At 37.8% G+C, this 19,647-nt stretch overlaps 1 protein-coding gene across 1 annotated transcript; it reads right to left on the bottom strand.

Annotated features, from left to right (window-relative positions):
* Positions 1-1,909: 1,909 nt before the first annotated feature.
* LOC131780883 (AT-rich interactive domain-containing protein 2) lies at positions 1,910-18,226 on the bottom strand. Its single transcript, XM_066169418.1, is given in 37 exon segments — positions 1,910-2,006; positions 2,009-2,093; positions 2,096-2,141; positions 2,468-2,511; positions 2,513-2,554; positions 3,034-3,234; positions 3,641-3,779; positions 4,090-4,376; positions 4,378-4,701; positions 4,703-4,804; positions 4,806-5,020; positions 5,023-5,092; positions 5,095-5,132; positions 5,135-5,224; positions 5,227-5,702; positions 5,704-6,003; positions 6,234-6,402; positions 6,405-7,206; positions 7,544-7,979; positions 8,578-8,712; positions 9,120-9,270; positions 9,748-9,882; positions 9,988-10,078; positions 10,409-10,527; positions 10,661-10,757; positions 11,006-11,087; positions 11,331-11,407; positions 11,939-12,027; positions 12,640-12,697; positions 13,011-13,081; positions 13,375-13,426; positions 13,942-14,069; positions 14,537-14,566; positions 15,192-15,322; positions 16,999-17,096; positions 17,210-17,303; positions 17,401-18,226. Coding segments are annotated over 37 exon segments (5,649 nt in total). The 5' UTR covers positions 17,520-18,226; the 3' UTR covers positions 1,910-1,980.
* Between the last annotated feature and the right edge of the window lie 1,421 nt (positions 18,227-19,647).

The raw sequence follows: 19,647 nt of genomic DNA, 5'->3' as shown, positions 1-19,647 counted from the left end.
AATTACATTTTTCTTTTCCTCTCCCCGCTTTTCAATCCTTTGTATTCACGTACGGCGCGCGTGATCTCACTAATTGGCCAGTCACGTCAAACAAAACTTTAGCCTTGACAATAGATTCTTTACAGACCGTGAGAGAATCTTGCAGTTGATCTTCTTTGAGGTTGCATCAAATAAATATGCTCCATGTTCCACGAAAACCCCCTTCTTATGTTCGTCTCACGGTTCCTGGCTTCATTTCTAGAGCTTTGCACGTAGGTCTTTTCCACTTCGTTACCGAATGCCTAATATTAAGTAACCGTACAACCGATTTGCAACAAGCAAGTCAAACACCAGAAGTGCATGCTATTCTTATCTTATTCTGATGGGCGTCTCTTTGATGGTCGTAGTTAAGAGGGTAGAGGTTTGGTACCCCTGGGACAGGAAGGGGCATTTAGGATTCATCCTCATAATAGTCTGGTGCAACTTAAATTAAAGGTAGATAATTCCCAAACGAGGTTCGACGTTCATCTCCATGGTTTGAAATTGAATAAGATAATTTTAACATCCAATAACAACTACTTTACTTTCCAAATTTAGACCTAACACATCCCTGTTTGTAAACACGGTCAGCAGCATGGAACTGAGGTATGAAAGTTCGTTACATTAACAACAACAAACAACACAAAAAAACACAACACCAACAACAAAAACGGACGAGACAGTACAGAAGGTCTCGAAGTTTTTTCGGCTTCCTACATGTTTCTGTCGGTGTTTTTCTTTTCTTAACGCCCGTGATCTCAACATTTGCTTCCGACAAATAGCCGGAAAACCGGTAGTCTCAATCATCAAGTAGAACACTTACCCACACACACACGCCGTTTTTAGATAGAAGGGTGCTCGGTATGTTAGAATCTAATTTTCTCCTGCTCAAACAAACTCAATTCGTTTGTTCGTTTTCATTCCATTAGATCGAATAATCAATAAAGGCCAAACAAAATACGTGGATACAAAATTTTATTGATCAAAGAGAAGCGATAAGTTTTTTTTTTTTTTTTTTTTTTTTTCCTTTGCAAAGTCATGAACAATTTAGAAAACAAAAAAACCGACAACAAGTGTGGATTCCAGTTACTATAAATATTTTAAGCTATAGTAATCCCAACGCTTAACGCGGTGTCTTACGCAGTCCAAACGAAGCTGATATCTTGTACGCTATGTACAACTTATCATCACGTATAAATAATTGCAAAAAAAAAAAAATTGGGGGATTATTTACAGAACATAGCTCAGGAATAACAAAGAAAGAGTTAAGCACTCATTTAACAGGATGCCATATAGAAAAAGACCTGTCAGTAATACATCTTAAGAGGACATCATTTAACTGGGTGGAATGAAAATAGATTCAGTTTTATAATTCAATATTTATTATTATAACAACCCAACATTCCGAATAAAAAAGTACATTACTGAGCTCAATACATTTGACTTTCTTCACAGTGATTTCAAATGCATGGCGTGTTCTTGTTTTGGAGAAAACGCTACATAACGGGAGAAGCGAATGTCATAAAAGAACTGTACAAAATAATTTATATTACTCAATCAGGTTATTGACAGCTACTTTGAATATTGTCTGTTCCAATTAATGTTCTCTCTCTATACAAAACGAATATATTTCTTTATCAACCGGTCCACGTTGACGTTCCTAGCACAGAAGACGCCGTTTTTACTTATCTCTAAGAGCATGCAAGTCTTAAAAATACTGAGGCCACGGCATTGTAAAGGGACCTTAGCAAAAAACAAAACCGCTCTCACAAGTGTCGCTGAAGAAGGAAAACAGAGTAAAACTTGTGCCTCTTCAAAGGACTAAGATTACCAAAGAAGCCTGTGTCCTTCTTCGTATTGTTAGATTACTCGTAATTCCATTTCGGTCTTCAAAGAGCGTCAGATTTGATAGTCAAAAGATGCAGTCATCGGAATGATTACCCTGCTTTGATAAAATTTATATTATCTGCTTGGTGCCCAGAAAAGACACCAGAGTCTTCCTGACGAACCCCTTTCTATGTGGAGACAAATTCAGAGAGACAGGCCGCAATAGCATTAGCAGCCTTCTGAGTTGGAACATGGACAATAAAGTGACAGGTCGACTTTCGTGACGTCTTAATAAGCTGTAACGTAAATAAAAAAAATAATTTACTTTACTTGCGGTCCGTAAAAAGACATACAGACAAAAACAGAAGAAAGGTCAAAAGGGTCAGACCACGCATAATAAGAGTCTACTGTACATCTATCGACCAAGGCACGATATGCTAAAAATTAGAGGGATGTCAATTGCAAGTTGCAATTTTTTGTTGCTGCCCTAATTTAATATCAAATTCCTCTTGACCGAGGCACTCGCTTACCCTATCTTCCCTAACACCTAAAGAGAAACTGGTGATTTAAGCTATAATTTGGAGAGGGAGCAGTATACCAAGAACTTTAACAAGGGACTTACCTCCTGGCTAAAGCTGAGTACTGTGCCACGTTTCTCAGAACCAAGGGCTGCAGTTAACCGTACTGACTTCGTCAACGGCTGATTCTTCTTAACCCTGGTGGACAAACGTTAACAATAAGGTTTAAAGGAAGAGAATGAAAACGGGAAAAGAAGCAACTGAGGACATACAAGTTTACAGTTCCTTACGTCTTAAAATGAAACTCTTGATTTTTTTTTTTCAGGCGGAGAATGGTAAAAAAGAATCATAAATAAAAAGACAATTCGACATTTTTAAAATGACGGGTTAAATCCACAGATTCCTCCTAAAGGTGGATTACAACCGTCCTTTTAATTTCCAAATTTTTTACTCCGTGACGCGCCTAATTACTAAAAGCTTTATTAAAAAAAAATTTTGAATTCGAGGCAACTAAGAATCCCTTATCGTGCAAACCACCGGAATACCTAAGTCCCCTCCGAATGTGATAATCAACAAACACTACTTTGCTAATAAACGCTTAGACTGTAAGCTTTCAACTCCCGTTCTAGCACCTTAAATCACGGCCGTATAATCTCAAATATTTCTCAACCTGCAATGATTGCAACAGGCGAGCTAGGAAGTGATATGCAGGAACAAATGGACCGTGGACGGAGTGGAAGGCGGCAGGAGGCTGGGGATTAGGCTGGGGATTACGCTGAGGTTGTGGAGGAGGTTGCACAGGAGGAGACTGATGTTGAGCTGGTTGGGGCGGGAGAGAGTTGGGAGCGGGTGACGCTTCACTGTGTTTTTGCTGCGGAGACACAAAGTTAGAAGGTTAGCTGTGACAATAATTTTTGACATTGTTGCGAAATGAGTGGAGGATAGAGATCTACACATTTGGCACCAAAAGTCCAAAATAGGCGACCTGGCTCACATTTTGGAATCAATTGATATTTCAGTAAACACAAGTGAATACAATAATCACTTCCGAGAAAAAGTGAAAAAAAAAAGACATAACAACATCAGCTCTTAACAAATGACAGCAAAATCCGAAATACAGCGGGAATAACTTTTCTTTTCAACTATCACTTGTTTGAATGAATCCACGACTTGGAGACTGAAAGCGGAAAAAAACCAAATAAAAGAACCTTTTAAGATGCTTCAATTATTCTTTTTTTAAAGAGTAAAGATATTTTTTCTTACCCCGGAAAACTTACCTGAAGGTGAAATAAAAGTGACGAACGTGAGCGGCGCACTGATGGGCAACCTTCCCACATACACGACATGACCAGACTGTCACGAGGGACATGTTCACTAACCACGTGTGCAAATAACTCTTTGCTGGTGTCAAATGAGCTGTAAACAATAAAAGGAAAAACAGATCAATTTGTAATTTCTCTAGTAAAATCTGCTTTCGGTTCGTTGATATATTTCGCTTTTAAGCAACAGAAAGCAGCATTGACCTGTGTCTAACTAAAGCACCCTAATGTAACAATTACTACATTCATCCCACTATGACGGTGTTCTTTGGCAATGACGCAACCGTTGTTGGCGAGTTATTACAATATTGTGTATGTATTGTTTAGTGAATGCACTATCTTGGCAATTTATGTCGCTACCAACTGAATAAGTCGATTTAGTCGAGCCAACAAAACATATCACTGACCTATAGCAAGTAGTCCATCGACATCTAAAAGGTTTGAAAGACACCATCTGAGGTGCTGAAAACTCGGCTTGGCTAACATGCGCAGGAGAGGTAGGTGCAAACACCTGAGGAGCAGTCGGAGTAACTAGCAAGGATCCAACTGGGTTTTGAACTACGTTCTTCACAGCTGGTGGCATGGCAGGGTGCTGAAACTGCATGGGGCTAGTTGGTGGTCTACTTTGAGACGTAGATGTTGCCTCGTAAATCGCTGCCCCAGGTGTGGCCACACCTTGAGTCGTCACATCCGGTGTGAACAGTCACAGATTTTTGCTGTTGTTGTAACTGAGGCTGCCCACCAGGTGATAAACCCAAGCTCAGAGAACCAGGAGGCACAGTAGCACCTTGGGGTACCAGGGGTGCACCAACTGGTGAGGCTACCTGAAATCCAATAGCAGCAGCAGGCTGAACCCTGCGAGCAGCATGTGGTGCTACCGGCAGTTGCGGATGTTGAACTCCACTTGGGGCCCAGCCGGGTGGCATTCCTCTGCTCGGAGCGACATTTCCACGTGGTAAGGCTGTTTGCTCTGCAGCCATTTGCTGCCCTCCATGAGAAGATGAAGCCATCAAGGGTTGTTTGAATACCTAATCCTTGAGAGACTGGAGCTTTGCTATTGACAATATCTGGCCCCTGAGGTCTGGGCAGTATGTTTTTCGGCGTCGTAAAAGGCTGAATGAAATGAAGAATCATGAGTTACTACCATTTGCTGAGAACTCGGCTGGTTATTTTGATGTGGAAATGTAACTTTTTTGTACATTGACAGACGCTGACGAAAGGCTTAAGCCTGTCTTGACTCAAGATTCACATTGTTTGTAGAATTCCAGGGTGACTCTCCTGTAAGTGATAGCCGATCGACCGTAGCATTATACTGGCCAGGAACGGGGTCTGGTCTCCCGTTGGAGGAATAGGAATCTTGCCTTGTTGCTGCGTAGCTCCAGCAGGAATGCCTTATCGCTGGATACAATTGCACCTTCATTACAGGTTCCCACGGGAAAATTTGGCATCTCGATGCCGTTTGGTGAGTGCCTTCAGTACCATTCTCCATCGGATCTATCCTTAAATCTCCTTGCAGAACATCACTAAACAAGCCCGTATCGTATCGCTCTCCTCTAAATATTTACCAAAATCCGAATTTGTTTCGCTTCCAAAGAGATCTGGTGATGACGCCTTACTACTACTGAGTCTCTCTCCGTCGGAAGCAAGAAGGTCTATATCGGACGAATCGATTCCACAAACGCCATTAAGAGGCAAATGCAAATCCTTATCTAAAAGTTTATCAATCAGTTTGTTCCTTGGATCAGCCTTGATGTCACCATTAACAAGAGGGGTTGGACTTCCAGTTCTAGATGGTATCGACGAAGAATTTTCTAATTCATTTTCAAGGGAGGACATTCTACTATCCAGTCTTGGCCGCTTTACTTGTCCAAACTCATCACTGGCATTATCGCGCTGGCCATTCAGGTTTTCCTCGTTTGATGCAGAAGTTCTACTTCCGTAGGTTGCATGAATATTCAAGTCTCTTTTTAAAGAACCATTACTGGAAGGGTACAAAGTTGACTTGGGTATACTCTGAAGAGTTTTTTTCTCCCTGATTCAACGGCATTCTCTCTAATGACTGATCAAAATGTTCATCAATGTTCGATCTGCAAATTTCATCTCCTGTATTAACTGACGCGTTCCCAGATGACAATTTTGAATGCTCATGGGCAGTATTAGCGTGCGCTGAAGACAGCGAATTATTTGGGATGATATCTGTTCTATTTTTGTTTTCTATGACGACAATTTTTTGTTCCGCTGCGTCCTCTAAAAGGCCTGAAGAAACAACATCTGCTGCCCTCTCTTCCTGTGCTATGAGGACGACACCTTCTTGTCTAATCCTGCGAGAAAAAGAGAACATTCACAGAGTTACACCGTCAGCCGCATTCAGACAATATTCAGACGTAGCTTTTCTGGGATTTTGAAGGCATTTAAGATGAAAGCATTTAGGATGTTTGGATAGCAATCATCAAGTTATTGTTCTGCAAACTAAATACGTGCAGGTTACGTGTGAACAATTTTTAAAATGTATTACGTAAAAGTTATCAGGGAGAACAAAAAAGAATATTACCCAGAAAACGGTTGTCTGCTGTTCTTTATTAGTCCAGGTCTGACGTTTCTTCCACCATGTCCACCCGATAAGTCTGGTTGAGAACCCCTGAACGGCTGTCCACTCCTTGAGGAAGGGGACAAAACAGGTGAGGGTGGTGTATTGGGTGCATTCTCATGAGGAGCAAAATCTGTCTTGTTGTAACTTCTTCCCTAAGAAAGGGAGGTCTCACTACTTGTGGAGTTCTGGGATGGCTCCCGCCGACGGCAGTATTAGAGGAAACTTTCTTCCTCAACTGGCTTTCTTGAGATAATTGAACATTGACTCCCGGTGCAGGTTTAGGAGCAAGGGGTGGGTAAGACCCGTGATACAGAGGCCGCCCACTGTAAGCAGGTGGTGCAGGGCGTACACTTTGCTGCTGAGGAAAAGCAGGAGCTTGTTGCCGGTAGGCGGCTGTTGGTCGATATGAGGATGGTTCTGCTGCTGTAACAGGTCTTTGTATGAAGCCTGCTGAAAATGGTGTCTGAGTTGGTTGTGATGTGAGTGGCTGGGTAGACCTTGTTGAAGGAAGTGGAGACCTCAATAGTGGGATCTGTGGTGGAACAGGACTACGAGGTACATCAGCAGGGATGGATTGAGCTGGAAAAGCACCACTGGAGCCCTTTTGACCTGGAGACGCTTGCACAGTTGGTGGCATGCTGTGAACCATTTGCTGTTGATCTCCTCTAGATGGGCCTGGACTTTGGGAAGATATGGGCATTCTCTGCATGATCTTCCCCTGGGAATGATGCTGGAGGGCTTGTGGATTCTGTGCCTGCAGAGCACTAGTTCCTTCCACACTTGCTCTACGCATAGCTGCTACTCTCTCAAGGGTTTGAGCCTTATCAGTTGGACCAAGACTCCTTTGCGTTTGCCCTCCGATCATGTGCCGTTGATTGGCCACAGTTTGGAGATTTTGCTGTTGCAAAGCTGGTGTAGTAAATTGTCTTACTCCCTAGGAAAAAAATCATCAACAAAATTAACCAGTAGGTAACTACAGTGCATTGAGTGAGCCTTCCATAACTTATGAACAACTGTACTTAAAGTTATCAATGGGAGACCATTATCACTAACTTGACAGTGGTTTTCATGTGAACTCTCTTATTTTTTTTCCACACTGAACAATCATTCACATAGAGGTTTAGTGTGTCAGCAGACAACTCAGATGGTATATATTACATCACACCATACAATGATGCCATCTCTTAAACCATTGTCTGACGATTTGAACATAATTTCTTTTTACTGACAAATTTGTGCCCTTTTTTTACTTGACGTGATCATACACGAACCTGATCTACCGTTGCTTGAATGGCTCCCTGACTAGATGTACTTGGTCTTCTTGGAAGTTGGGCCATTCCAAGCATCTGTGGTTGATTGCTCACAGAAACCTGTGGTGTGGACCTCTGTTCATATTGCCTCGGCATTGATGAAGGGAGTGTTTGCTGTGCAACTGTCACATTTTGCTGTTTAGGTGGATTCCATCCTGGGGACATTTGACTCTGAACAGGAGGGGTGGGAGTCCTATTGATGGCCTGCTGACCAGGGGGCATTCTCTGTCCTTGCTGCTGAGTTGCTAGATGAGGGCTTGCAACATGCTGAGGTGCTGGTGAATCTGTTCGGCTTTTAACTGGAAGTGGGTTAGCTCTACGTTTTAAACCTGCTAGGACGTATTGGACATTTACCCCAGACTGCACCCTTCGAAGCTGGCCATCAGGAAAAGCCAATCTGCAAAAAAATAAATTAACTGTGTCACTGACAGATTCACACAGATTTTTTCAAAGGAATGTCAAGCTTACAGGAAGCTTATCCTGGTTTCACTAGCATGAAGCAACTAAAAGTATAACTTCTCCTCCTGGACGGGATGCTAGTAAACAGCAGGAAACTCCCAGTAATTCATCCACTTTCCCTGACAGTCCACCAATACCTATTCATCCTCCTTGGAGAGAGAGGGATAATAGGAGTAAAGTCTGTTGCCCATGAACACAACACAATGACTAAGACAAGACTTGAAAAAAAAAAAAACTTTTCCATCTGAAGTCCAAAGTGACTGGCTCAGAGAATCTCAAGTCTTCCACCAAAGAATGTTAACCCTTTCACACAATACATTTATGATAGTTTTAGATCTAAAAATCTGGTGAGAAATAAAATAATGTCCCTTAACTAACATTTTTCTTACTTCTCAACATCTTTCTGATAGAAAAAATATATATATAAATTATATATATTCTAGGAGTAAATTTATTCTTGGTAACTCCTAAGAGAGGAAAGGTTAATAGCAAAGATTTGACTCAAAAATCCTGACTAAAACAAACTCATCACTTACTTGATGATGCGATTAAATGCTGTTGCATTAAGGATTCCTACTCTAGCCAGTCTACTACAAGATGACAGATAGTCTGCATATATGTCAATGCGAGAAACAGAATTTCCAGGTGAATGTTCATAAGTTCCCTGAAGCCTGTAAAAAAACAAAACAAAACAAATTAAAAACAATCACTAGGAGTTAACTAACACTGATACAAATACTTCATTTGCAAAACTATGTAGAAACCTGACCCAAGCCCAGTTGAAATAAAAAGGGGCAGTTCAAAGAGATTTCAGTAGCAGTTAATTGTACTTTCATCAACAGGAATTCTTGAAAATTCAAACAAGTAAAATGATTATTTTACTGATTTGATAATTTAATTAACTTGTCCTTCTTAAAATAAGGGAGGACACTGAGAGACAAACTAGAACCAATAGGACGAATTTCCTCTTTACATCTGTATTTGAATTCTTAACTGGCCATTAATATTCTAAGATTATAATCTACTTCACTCTAATTGTGGTGTAGCAAACAAGAGCTTAGTGGCCCAGTGGACTTACCAGTTGAAAGTAAAAGTCTCTGGGTCAATTTCAGTTCCTGTTGTCTTGATGGGGGCTGGTGTAGGAGAGGGACTGGTCACTGGACCAGGGGATGGACTGGAAGATGGGGCTTGCTGTTGTTGAACTGGTTCTCTTGGTTGTGGTGGAGCAACTGGAACAAAAACAAACATTAATTTTAAAATCATTTTCAAGGTTTAGCCTCCTCGTTACTATATCCCATCCCACATTTTAAAACAAGAACATGTCAAATAAACTGCATGTTCAACTCCACCTTCAACTAAGCAAAAACTCTTTCTCATATGACTAGTTTTTCACACTGATTGCTAGCATCCTTATACACAATACTTAATAGGTACATCAAAAATCATTCAACTATCTTTGCTATTGGTGTGCTGATCATCATTGCTTGTGATCAAAATCCAAAACAACTGTTACGCTTGATAAATAATAGCATGGGAAAATGAAGAAAAATAATAACAATGAGGACATTATAAAATGTGTGGGGTCCTTTTCAGGAGGCATGATGAAGAGCAATACATGCATGTGTAGATATGATAAAATACAAGCAATTCTAAATAATTGATGATTGATTCAAAATATTTGACACCACAACTAATTGTGTAATAACCTGGTGTTGTAGCTGGTTGTGGCTTTGGTGTTGCTGGCAAGGCAGTTGGAATCCTTTTTTCTAAGATTTGCACCTCTGATAAGGCTTCTGGTCCAAAAGATTCTGCATCCAAAGTCACCAAACACACCAGAATATCTAAATAAAAATACCCACTCATCGTTTGAAACTCTAAATGATATTACTGAGAAGTCAAGCAAAGATAAGATGGAAAAACACTCTTTTAGTTTGCATTGTACTTACCAATACTATGATTAACCTCTGCAATATGATCAGATGTCACTTGCCCTACTCCAGACAAATTGTAGAGTGATTCCAGAGAAGACAAAACCAACTGAAAGAAATTACAACATTTCAGCATATGTGTAATTACTGTATCTGTCTACAGTACATGACTACTTTCTAATTTACTCTCTCTGCTTAAAGTTGCCTTTGTAAACTGAGATAGCAGACAACTATAGTCTCGTATATGACATTACATCAGTTTTAAAATGTTAACTAAGTACACAGATTTCTGCTTTAAATGTACCTGCAAGTGCCACAAAGCACTGCAGCTAAGCTACAGGTGCAAGTGACTAAAAGAAGTCAATATTCTCTCCTGAACTAGAATCATTTTTGAAGGAGCACTAAAATAAAATTATTCAAGTACATGTATTTTGATTACCTGAACATCACTGATAATCAGAACTTTAATGAGTGATTGATAAGCCTCAGGTTCAAGGCCAGTTTCTATAACCTCATCATTTCTTTCCAGGGTACACAATTTGCCCAAAACATCCATAGCTAATGAACATAAACCATCATGAGCAGAAGTTAGTATTAATTCCCACAAGGGATTTTCTTTCACCATAGATGATGTTACTTCAATCTCTTTTAACATAAGCCTTGCAAAATTCATGAGCAAATATAAGCTTACCATTGATGACATGGTAACGATCTTTATGATCTAAAAAGCAATGCAGCATCTGAAAAAACATCTGTGTACTTGTTGACTCAATTGGGTCCATTAGCATCTGATAAAGAATGAGAGAGCAAATTTCTTGTGAAAAATAATAAATTAGTAAATACTGTAGGTTGATCAGCTGGGTGAGGCTACAGTTGTCCAGATTATAGACTGGTTTGAAAAGTTGAGTGAAAGTAATCCTCAGAACCAAATGACTTTACCTTATCATGACAATCAAAAATCTACTGACTGTTAGTTCTAGGTTCAAATGATTTACTAAATCAATTTTTAATACACATACTGTATTTGGATGCTTACCTTCTCTGCTAAATTCGAAAGAGTTTCCCAAGCCATTCTTTGCAGAAATCCATGATTACTGCAAATGCACAGCACTAAGAACCTAGAGGGGAAAAAGAGATATCCACTTAGGTTTCTTATTTTCTTTCCTGCTTTGGTAAAAGTTTCAACAAAATGGCTTACACAATATAGATAATGATAGTGACCACAACTAATGGTTATGATTTCCTGTTTCTAATTAGTCATATTGCTTCACAGGAGATTTAACTTGAACAATCAACAAGAAGAAGAGATGCATTGGGCCTTTTACTTAATTTTGATGTCCAGAAACACTACCAATACTTACTTCAAGCACAATGGATGGCTTGCAAGCACATCAGCATTAGCACTGTCAAAGGAGAAGTTGTAAAAGATCATGCCAACCTGTGAATAGAGTACACCAAAAAAAATTTTAAAAAATGTTTCATAGATGATATAAAAGAGATTAGGCTGTTGTTTTACCAGCTGTAACAATGTTGTGATGTAGAGAGGAGTGATTATCATGAAAAAGGCAAACACTCAAAAATAACACCACTGCTTGTTCTTTCTCCACTGTTTACACCTATTACATGAAGGGAAACAGATGGGCTAGAGTGGAGATGAAATAAAGTAACAGTCCCTTTCACATAACTACCAAGAATTAATAAACATCATAATAGGCAACAATCCATTTTAACATACATGTAAATAAGAACCCTTAGATTTAGAATTGTTTTGAGTACTACATGTAGAGTTGTGTCAATAAAATCTACACGCAGACAAATGTTTTCTGACTTAACTTGACCAAAGTATAGAAATCAACTAAAGAGTATAATCCAAAATACTTAAATGCAAAAGGACCAGATAACTGTACCATTATCTTGCCTTTCCAAGTAACCAATAAATAAAAGTAGAGGTAAATGCTTGGGTCAGCACCTGAGAAATTCTTTGGCACTCAACATCCTTAGCACCAATTTTCTTTCTGGAAGGGTGAAAAAGAGATCCCTGGTCTGTAGTCTTATCATCTGAAAAAACAAAACAAAAGATCACAGAATTTGCTTATGTTGCCATTTTTTATCAAAACCCATATAAAACAAGGGGAATGATTATCCAACCTGTTTCAGGCATCTCATGTATCTGAAAAACACTTCAGAGGGGATATTATGAAATCTGTTATAAAGTGAAGTCTTTGCTTGACATAACAAAGGGGGTTACACATACAGTTACATAATGACATTTGTGAGGTTATTGTCCAAAACATCAGAACTACACATGTAGTTTGAGTGAACTTTTGCTCAAGATAATGAAGTGGGTCATGCATATAGTAAAATAATAACATTCCCAAGGTTATTGTCTGATACATCATAACGACCCATGAAAAAAGTTTGATGAAGTTTTTGCCCCATTGGCAATGATGCATGCTGTGAGGCTTTTCATCCCATAGATTAGGTGAAAGGTAGGGAAACTTCAAATTGTGTGAAAAATTAATCTTGCTAAACTCCTTTTTTTCCTGTTTCAAGGGTCTTGACACTTGACTCTAATGTCTCAAAACTAAAGATCACATCCAATGGACAAACATCAATTTCTCACTTTAATTACTATTAATATCATAATTATTATGATTACTTGACACATACCACTGTCACTACATAGAATGTCCTCAACCCCTTTCACAGTTAGACCTTCCTTCCAAAACTGCAGAAAAGAAGCACAATTCAACAAAATAATCAAGCAACTCTTGCCTTGTTACATGGTTCAATAAAAAAAGTCATTAATCTGAGAACACAAATATCCCTGTTTTACTTTTTGTTATTCCATTCTTGACTTTTTGACATAAAAAGTCTTTGCTTCAATTGCAGTTTTGTTAATGAAATGGTTGCTCTATTATTAATTTGTCTTTGAGAGAAACTTCTTAAATTTTTATTTGGAATAATGAATGAACAAAACAAAACAAACCACAAATATGGCAAAGTCATTAGAAATGTTTGAGACTTTGTTTGAAGCTTACCCTTGTGAAATCTCTCTCCATATCCTGTTTTGCATACCACTGTTCATATAATTCTCCTAGTCCATGGGAATCTTTAAGATAAACATAAGAGTTTTAAGTTTGTTAAGTAGCAGTGAAGAATAATTTTTTTTAACTTACCCTAAATACATTCAGTTCTTTAATTTAACTCTACCTGAAAATTTATCCTGCACAGATATAAAAAATATCCATTCTTTATCTGATCAGCAAAATAATCATCCCACCTACCTCCCTTCTAATTGATGAGATAAGTGAATGGTGAATTTACAAAGTATCACTCATCTCTTTTAACCCAGAAAAAGTGTGGAATATCTAATTAAAACAAATTGAAGCTATAGCTACATACCTTCAGAAAATACCCCAACATGTGCAAGTAATGTATCCACCACTGCAGGTGCCTAAAATTGTAATAAGTAAATGATATACCACTCCAAACAGTTTCTCTAATAACCTTAAGCATACTAGTAAGATCAATTATCACTACTTCAAATTCATATTTATAATAATGATCAAGCTCCACTGCTGCAATACAAAAAAAAAATACATGTAGAATTTGCGATTTATATCTCTACAGATACAGAAGCCTTGCTTTCCCTTGTAGTGATGCAGTGAGATTTATCTTTTTTCTCCAGGTAGTTTTAGTTCAAATGCATTTGTCACCTTAAAGAAATTGACTCTGAAACCAGGGTTTCTTACACTGAGTTTGTTTTCTATACTCTGGCCAGTAAGACAAGATTGTCAAGAAATCAATGTAAACAAGTTAGTATAAAATAAATTATTAAATGATTGTTTCACTGTAGAGTACACAACAGAAAAGCTACTACATCTTCCAATGACAAAACATTTAACTTTGCTAGATTTTTATCACTGGTGGATGACTACCATGCTGTTGAAACACTGATTTCATTCCTACCTTGCTGAGATTGAACACGGAGTTGCTAACATTTGACAACAGCATACAAATGTTAATGGCAAAATCCACTTCATTTGGCATGCCACATTGAAGAGAAAGGACAAGCTTGTCAAAGTTTCTTTTTGGATCTATTGAGGTTGAAAAGTAGAGAAAAAAATTGTCAGTCATGTACAATATAGAAGAACAATAACTAGTCTTGACTACACTTTTAAATCTTACATTTTATGAATATTATTTCATGCACTTCACCATAACTACTCATAGCCAAAAGTTCCTTCATTAAGTCTTGATAGCCATTAATTTCCCTCTTTAATTCACAAGGCAAATTACACAATTTCTACTTGCATGAAAGACCACAATTTTCTAACACAATATATTTTTCGAATGAAATGATTGGGATCTTGGTAAACCATTTCACTTCCAAAAAAGAGTCTCTATCTGATAACAGAGAGGAAAATTCAATTCCAAATCACTGCCATCCTTACAGGTGTGTCTCCAAAAGACCCTGATTTAAATGAGTACCAGAGTGCTTCATGTCAAATTATAAAAGTATTTGTTTATGTGACAAGGCTACATAAATGAGGTTATACTGTACCTTTGCTGGTGGAAATGACGGAAATATAATCTAAAAAAAAAAAAAAAAAAAAAAAAAAAAAGGTGGGCTAAGAACCTGGTTTTAGAAGTCAATGAGTTCTATTCCTTGTTTTGTTGTGACACTCAGAGAAACACTTTCAAATTGATATCCTCATTGTACCAGGTTTAAGGCAAAAACGTAAACTTTAAAATGCCAAAACAGCTGGGGATTACTACCTTGCTCTCTGAACCAAACATCTCCCTTCTCCCAGATATGCCATAGTAAGTCAACAGACATTTAACTTTTATGAAAATGTGTTTAAATACACTCACTATGTCAGTCAGTAAGGCAATTTGGGGACTAATCAATAACTTGTTACATGTTCAATTTTCTTACATTGAATAATAAGGTCTCACATTTACTTGAATTTCTATTTCAGTTTCAGCACTACTTTTTGCTCCAAAAAAAGAAAGCCTCTTGACAATGCCTGCCAACCAAAGTTTCATCAATGGATACTAAGTAATTGTATTGCCACTACTTGAATCACATTCATTTTTCATGGGAAAATGAATTCTTAATGTTTTGTACACAATATTCTAAGAAAACAACAGAAACAAGACAAACCAGAAAATTCAATTTCGACTGATTGCACAACTAAGGTACATGACATAATTACCTGATGTTGCCACTGAAGGAACGTGTTGAGTGAATGTGCCTCCACCAACTGGTGTATGGGGTCTTCCAGCTGCTAGAACATCCTCTGCATCTTCCCCAAAGAAGTTGATTCTCTCGAAGCTTTCCAAATAGCTAAAATGAATGATGTCAACAACATTTTTAAAAACAAAGTCTTATTTATAGCCCGATGTACATAACAATACAGCAAGCTGAGTTTTACATCTTAAATATTACTCTTTAGCCCCTGTCAGAAGTAGACAGGAGAAAAAGGATTTACAAAAAAAGATCTTCCCAAGAAACTGCTATGAGCCTAATGATCAGCATGTAGCTGTGAAAAAAGAAGACTTAAAGATTCAGCTTGTATGACTGAAAATCAATATCAACCTTCTACCTGGCTGACTTTTTGTTTTGACATCTTGGATATGAAACACTGAGCAAGCAGTTTTTCAATTCCTCATCATCAGTTTCTTATTCTGAATGTCTTTTTATCTATGCAACAAAATAATCTATTCTGCCTTTAAGAGTATAAATTATACAAAACTAATTTGGTTTAGATCACATTTTCATTAAATATATTCTAAATTGTAAAAATAATGAGCTTTAATAGAGGATATGTCATTTCAAATGTAAACATTGAAATATAAGAATAACAGAGAACTAATCAGATAAAATATACAAATGTTACAACACAATTATCTAATGCCTTTCCTGCAAAGAAGTAGAGCACCTTTAATAGATGAATACATAATGATTATGGTGCGATGACCTTGTCCATACCACAAAAGTGAAATCATTTCCCATCAAAATTTCATGCATAAGGTACAGATTCTTCACGTAGGAAATTGCTCAGCCTGTTACAGCTTTTAATGACTACAAGCTTACAATTACCCAATAAGATGTTAAAATTCTAGATTACCCCTAAAAAACATTCTACTCGCTGAAATTATCTCAAACAAATTTACTCTACAACATAGTGTCTTCGTAACTGTACAAAGTAACAAGATGTTCGACCTCTGCCACAAGACAATAATTGTTCAAAGTAGCACGTTTCATTTGCATAATGAAATATACTGCTCCTGACACATTTTACAAGGCTTTCACTGCCGGTCCAATGGATACTTTCCCTTCGGATACAGAAAATTAACTTGACGAACGACGAAAATTATAACAATTTACACGTCGGACCAAAGTAAGACAAGTACAGAAATTCGATCTGACGGGTCACAACAAACATAACCACGCACAAAGAGACAACGAAAGTCTTTTGTTTAGCTTTTTCAAAATCAATTTTCGACGAGAATATGATGTAGTGGAAGGCAAAGTGATGTTTTAAATCTAGGAAACCGGAAATAAGCCGTCAGAAATAACCCATGTTAAAATTACCAAAAAGATTACGGAAATATGGGAAAAACGTGTCCTTTACGTTCAAATGAAACAATCTTGGTGACAGCAGGCCAGGACATCCCCAGCAACAAGGAAATTATAGAATTCTTCGGTTAAAACTTCACACGATGTCAAAAATTCCATAAGGTGATCTACAAACAGAGTTAATTTTATCTTAACCTGAATAAAAGTTAAAGGTAAATACTTATTGAGGATAACGGAAGTTCTCCCTAACTATCGAGCTCATAAGCTATTCCCCTATAACAGGACCATACATGAATCAGTTTCAATGGTCACTACTATGGTCTTAAACCGTCTAGATGTAGCCTTGCGTTCATATTTCAACTCAAGAGGCTATTAATTAGAACGTGGAACTCTTAAATAGACAAAATGTCCATGCAATTGGAGGTTTTAACGTCGCTTACCGAGAGTAGTGTTGTCGTAAAGCGAAAGCGGCGTTCGTACATGTTGGCGGCAAATTAAAAACTTCAGCAATGTCTCGCCACCTCTTCTCCTCTGTAACCTAAAAAATAGACAAACATGGATTCAGTTACAACTCAGTGGTTCTTTAAACGTAAAAATAGAGGAGTGAGAGTCTAAAATTGGAAGAAAACGCGGTAATTTTCGACGACCTACCTTCACCCAGCCACCGGCTGAAGTTACCTTACGGTACAAGAGGTATAAGTCTAAATATTGCCCTCCTAGCCACGGCAATCGTCTAAATGGCGTCCTAGACGACAAGACATTAGACAGAATAAATTTCCTGCTTTGTCGCAACAACACAGAAACTTTCTAGCAAGAAGCCTCTAAACTATTCCTCATCTTACCCCTTAGACTCGTGAAAGTTCTTCAACTTTGTCATAAATCCATTGTATTCCTTTTCGTAGGACAGAGAGTCAATGCCCAAATGCTGGGCCATCTTTTGAAAGTGCGACGGTTGAAACATCGTGTTCCTCGATTAAACTTTATTACTATTATGCCACAAAGCTTGTGGAACGAGTAAAAAGGAGGGAGTTTTAAATTTCGACTCTTACGCGCGTGAACCAATCACGGATTCTCGCCGATCCATACAACAGATCCAAAATACACTGAAAAATATCTACTATTCCGCGCTCCTCGGTGAAGAAATTGCTCAAATTATCTTGAAAAGTGATGGCACTTCCAATGGAATAAATCTTCAATCCAGTAATAGCCAAAATTCCTCAAACTTTTGGCCAGAGTTTGCGCGACCACTGGACCACGGCCATTGTCAATGAATCGATTACCTCAGTCCATCATAAATAAAAGCAAAACTGCATGAAAGGTAAATCGCCGCATAAGGTTCGCCGCAAAAACACACAAATGAACGTCTGTGCACTAATAAATTAACCAGTGCCCCGATAAAAACTCAAAATTTCGTGGGAAAAGCCTGAAAAAATCTTGAATGCACCAAAACCGCTGTCCTTCCCGCTTCTAGCCGTAAAAGCCGTTCTGCGGCAGGTATAACAATGTTTTCGACCCTAAGATAAACGCCACAGTCCGTAGATTTAACCCTTCCGTGCGCTAGAAAATTTACCATCCGTCAAGATGATCCCATATGCCAATAAAACCCTCCATTTTGGTATGTACCACCAAATTGCATTCATCACATCGAGCCTGAACTTTTACTTCAAACACGAGATACAGCACTAAAGCGCTGAGCGAACTGCTATAGAGAAATGACTTGCAATCTCTAATGTTTGTTTCAAATTTTCCGTCGAAAATGAATAAAATTACCCCAAACTTCCCTTGAAATACATGATATAGCCTTCTTAAATACTCTGATTTACTCCTGACCATCACAATCAATAACTCTGAGGAAAATTGTTAAATAAGCTATATATTATTATGATCAACATATACTTTCTTCTAAAATACCAAACGATTTGTAATTTTGCTCTAGAGGGGGGTACGAGTATTGTTCGTATGTGAACTGTTGAGGACTGGGAAATGTTTCGTGACTTTAAAGCAAGAAACTTTTGATACTCTTTGTCTCGAGAACACAGTAGAAAAAACCTCAGGGGATGAAAAATGATTAAACAGCTTAAATTTTGTTTTAGTGAAAAAAGATATTTAGAGCTTCTCACGCTACAGAGAAAGAAAGAAAGAAAAAAAAAAAAAACAATTCGTCTCTAACCCTGATCATTGCCGTATCCCAACAGTGACCTGAAAATTGTAAGCAAACCATCTCTGATTTCCTAAATTCAATCATGATTATTGTCATCTTAACAAACAGATATACCCTATGGAAAAATAACACTGGATCTTTTAATTTGTGTTTACCAGGATCTTAGAGAGCTGGTCGTGACTGAGAAAGTCTTCCCACAAACGTATTTTCATTTCGTGACATTTGCTTTCGTGACAATTTCCCGCCAGATTACTGAAAATAATAATTATGCACAAGTTTCTTGAATCTATCGAAGTTAATCCGTTAATGAAGAAGGTGATTTTAAATGCTTGGTTTCCCCTTTTATTTTGTTTTGATAACAGTAATGATGATTGTAACGTATACGTATTTTATCATTTTCTTTCGCACCTCAAAATATCAACTGCGAAAGCAACAGAGACATCTACTCAAAACTGAAACATGAAAATGAAATAGGAAAAACGGCAATGTTACCGCATCCACCTTCCTTCCTTTCATAAGTTATTTTGCTTACTGAGAAACACATATGTAAATAGATAAATAACAAGGAAATATGTAATTCATGAAACAGAGATGAGACGTTGAAGTGTTTTTGTGACTCCCATAGCCTATTTGGGTACCTGGTAACTATGAAGCTTTCCCTGACAAGTTTTCACGAGGAGTCAAAATCGAAATTTATTACAAGTCTTCCTTTGGTAAGTCTCCTTGACAAGTTTACCCGAGGATTAAAAATCGAAAATTTATGACAAGTCTTTCTTTGGCCTTAAGTCTCCTTGTTCAAATATTACAATTTCAGTTTTGAACTACGAGATTTTTCGCAAAATAATTATTCCCGAGCGTGGTATGTTAAAGTAAATACGGTTGAATTTAATTTTTTTCGTTTGTTTGTGTGTTGTGAGTGGAAAATCTA

This window comes from Pocillopora verrucosa, chromosome 1 (genome assembly GCF_036669915.1).
Source record: "Pocillopora verrucosa isolate sample1 chromosome 1, ASM3666991v2, whole genome shotgun sequence".
In the NCBI taxonomy this organism is placed as follows: domain Eukaryota; kingdom Metazoa; phylum Cnidaria; class Anthozoa; order Scleractinia; family Pocilloporidae; genus Pocillopora; species Pocillopora verrucosa.
This window is presented reverse-complemented; position numbering and strand designations above follow the sequence as displayed.